We start from the raw sequence: 3,623 nt of genomic DNA, 5'->3' as shown, positions 1-3,623 counted from the left end.
GGGGTGCTGCGGAAGTGGGCGGGGGGCGGCGCGCGCGGCCGGCTGCCCGCACCCTGCTGTCCCCTCGCCTCGCCTCTGCACCTCCGGCCGCTAGCTGGGGTCTGGAAGCGAGGTTGCTGGAGGTGACCTGCTCGCGGAGCTCGGTGCCCGCCTCTGAGGGCCGGGTCGTGCCTGAGCCTGGCTACCTGACCCTGGGGCGCCGGACGGTCCCCCAGGCTGCTGACTCTGCGCCCAGGTGGCCCAGGCCCCTCTCCGTTTGACATTCTCTGGTCTCTGAGCTCTGTGTTCACGGCTAAGGCGTGCTCGTCCGTTCCGTGTTCCTTTGTACACTTTGTTAGTAACTACTCTGGTAAACATCAGTTTTATTTTTGTCATTTTCTTAAAGGTAAACTTTTATTTACGGATATAGATATGTCACTCGCGTGAATACAATCATATTTCCAATCGGCCTGTAATAAGACAACGTTTGTTATACATTTCGAGTTCTTTATTCAGCCAGTATATGTAAATGATAAATATGTGTAGCAGGATATGAGTTTTAATTTTGTAAATTCGACTGTAACACATTGATGCTTTTAACAATGATTAAATAAATAGAAGCATCAGATTTTTAGTTTTCTAATATTTTTTAATTTTTATTTAAAAATTTTTTTAAATGTTTTTTATTTATTTTTGAGAGAGAAAGAGAGAGAGACACAGCATGAGCAGGGGAGGGTCAGAGAGAGAGAGGGAGACACAGAATCTAAAGACAGGCTCCAGGCTCCGAGCTGTCAGCACAGAGCCGGACACAGGGCCCGAACCCACGAACTGTGAGTTCATGACCTGAGCTGAAGTCGGACGCTTAACTGACTGAGCCGCCCAGGCGCCCTAAGCATCAGATTTTTAAACAGCTGCTTGAGTGTGCTGTAACTGACACACCGTACAATTCTATCATTCATGGTGTGCGTCTCAGTCATGTACGCGTCCCCACAGTCTAAGGTTAGAACATTGATCGCCCCAGGAAGAAAGCCTTGCCCGTGAGCAGTCACCCCACGTCCCTGCTTCTCTGCCTGTTTGTTGAGTTTTCACTGAGAACTGAAAGCAGCGTGCGCGGTGTGTTGAGAGACTTCTCTGCGTCCCAGCCCCAGCCCCAAGAGGGGGCCTGTCTTCTCAGGTTCCAGGGATGCTGTCCTGTGTCCTCATGTGGGTTCAGACAAACGTAAATAAGTCGTTTGATATCTCCCCATTTTTGTTGATCTTTCATTTATTTCACGTTTATTTATTTTGAGAGAACAAGCACACATGAGTAGGGAGGGGGTAGGGAGAGAGGGAGAGAGGGTCCCAGGCAGGCTCCATGCCAGCGCAGACCCTGACTCAGGGCTTAAACCCATGAGCCTTGGCATCATGGCCTGAGCTGAAACCAAGAGTCAGATGTACCGACTGAGCCCCCAGGAGCCCGATTTCCTCATTTTTTAAAAGTACGAAATATGCTTTGCCGTAGGCCCCTTTCCGAGCCGCTCCCTCTGTGCTGACCTCTGGTAACAGGACCACAGAGGGCTGCACCCCCGTGACCTTCCCTCAGGCAGTGTCTGGCCCTTTGCTTGAGTTCTGGGCCTGCTCAGGCCACCCTCACCTTCACGTGCACCGTTGGCTGGCTCCTTCCTGCATCTCTGTCCGGGCCCCACATGTCCAGGTGTGCGTGCACCTCCCCGTCCATACCAGACTGTGGTCCCACCTTGCCCCTTCACTGCACCCTCAGCGCTTGGTACCTCTTCTCGTGCTTCTTCCCTCCCGGCTTGGAGCTGCTGGGTCCTGGAGTGTCTCTACCTGGCTGTTTGCCGGTACCTTGCCTGGAGTCTGGCACGGCGATCCTGGATGACAGGCCCAGTGACCTGGGGACCTGGGGTGGGGCAGACAGACCAGGAGGGTGAGCCCGCTGTGTCGGGCTGTCAGGCTGGCCGGAAGGCTCCATCCCGGTGTGGGCATGAGTATCGTTTGCTAATTAAATCGCACGTCGACTTCTTACTCCCTCTCAGACGTGTGCCCTGCTGTCCTGTTGTGTCGGAGCCTTCCTGTGGGGCGGCCCTCTCACCTCCTGACTGAGCAGACTGACGGCAACTCTGAGCTGATCTGCTTTTCTGTTTTTCTTGCAGCTGAGCTGAAGGAGAAGTTACAGTCAGAAATGGAGAAAAACGTGCGGATGATAGAGGTAGACCTCGTCAGAAATGTCACTCTGTGTATGCAGCATTTCCCCTTTGTCCCCGGTCCCTGCAGCTTGCCCCTGCCCCATTTCCGGGCTCCCCACAGGAAACGCCCTCACCTGATTCAGACAAAATCCAGTCAAAGCTTCAGTTGAATGTGCTGGTAGAAAATGCATCATCTTTTGTCTTAGAGCCAAAGTATTCTTTTATTTGCACAGTTTGAGTTTGTCGGCGTGGCTTGGCGGGGCTTCACGGGTACTTGTTCTGTAATCTGAAGCCCTCGCACCTCAGGTCTCGTTCCCAAGCGGCCCCCATGGCCTGGCCCTTGTTCTGCTCCAGGGCTGATGGATGTGTCGCGCAGGGAGGCACACTGGTGGCTGAGTCACCTGTGGGTAGAGCATGCAGGTCCTGGGCGCTTTGCCGGGGGGTGGGGGGTGGTGCAGCGGGGCTGGGCCGCAGTGGGCCCTGACTGCTGTGCCGACCACACCAGCTTGTCCTGTGGGTATCCCTTTCCTGGGAAAGAGTTTTGTTTTAAGGTGTCACAGGAGTCTCTCACTAGAGCTTTTGATCCTGGTGATGGGTCCCTTTTTCAAGGCTACATGTGTAGAGGGGCCTTTGGTGCCGGGGATGGCAGAGGAAGTGCTGGTGGGTCGGGGGATGTGAGGGACATTGGTGATGGTAGGGGACTTGTAGGACATCGGGCACATGGGTGTTTATGTCCTGTTTGCTCTGATCAGGCAGTTGGTGGAGGCTTGTCCCTGGTTGAAGGTTTGTGCCCCTGCTCCCCAGCCGTGTAAGCTGGACAGTGGGGACTCATTTCTTAGGGCATTTGGGACCAAGCCAGCCCATGGAAGAGGTCAGGTGACGTCATAGCACCCTGGATCTTTCGTGGAGGTCGGTGAATGAGTCGTTGAGGGTGACCTTGGCCCCCTTTGTTTCTGGGCAAGTGGCCCTGGCACACTCTGTGCCCCTGTCAGTGGGCACCATCCCGTTCCTAGGCTGATAGTCCTGTCTGGGCGCAGCCACTGGGATTTTTTGCCACCGATTAACTGTTGGCCCATAGTTGTCTTTTTTCCTTGTTTGAGTTAGACCCTGAAACAAGACTGGGAATCCGAGAGAGGTTTATGCCTGGAAAACCTACGTGAAGAATTGTCTGCAAAGCATCGGTTGGAGTTGGAGAATTTACAAGACCAGTTTAAGAAAGAATTGGCAGAACAGAAAGCTGAGTTGGACAAGATTTTTCAAGCCAAAAGTCAGGCTGAAAGTGAGTTTCTAATTAAAATGAGCAGGTTTAAAGAGGGGACTGAATGCTCCAGTGGAATGTAAAATGCCATGTGCTGTGCCAGCCTTGCACCCGGTGGAGCGCCCTGCCTGCCGGCGCCAGAGTTGCCCACGGAGGTGGTGGCAGGCATGACAGCCGTGGGTCCAGCAAGGCAGCTTGGG

At 53.7% G+C, this 3,623-nt stretch overlaps 1 protein-coding gene across 1 annotated transcript in view; it reads left to right on the top strand.

Moving 5' to 3' along the window:
* PCNT (pericentrin) overlaps nt 1-3,623 on the top strand; it is a 113,000-nt gene that overhangs the window by 25,237 nt on the left and 84,140 nt on the right. Inside the window, exons 6-7 of the mRNA XM_029940586.1 lie at nt 2,084-2,188; nt 3,270-3,444. Coding sequence (XP_029796446.1) covers nt 2,084-2,188; nt 3,270-3,444 — 280 coding nt within the window. The remainder of the gene's footprint in view (nt 1-2,083; nt 2,189-3,269; nt 3,445-3,623) is intronic.

Source organism: Suricata suricatta, chromosome 5, assembly GCF_006229205.1.
Source record: "Suricata suricatta isolate VVHF042 chromosome 5, meerkat_22Aug2017_6uvM2_HiC, whole genome shotgun sequence".
Taxonomy (NCBI): domain Eukaryota; kingdom Metazoa; phylum Chordata; class Mammalia; order Carnivora; family Herpestidae; genus Suricata; species Suricata suricatta.
Note: the sequence above shows the minus strand (reverse complement) of the source record. Positions and strands in the feature narration are given on the sequence as shown.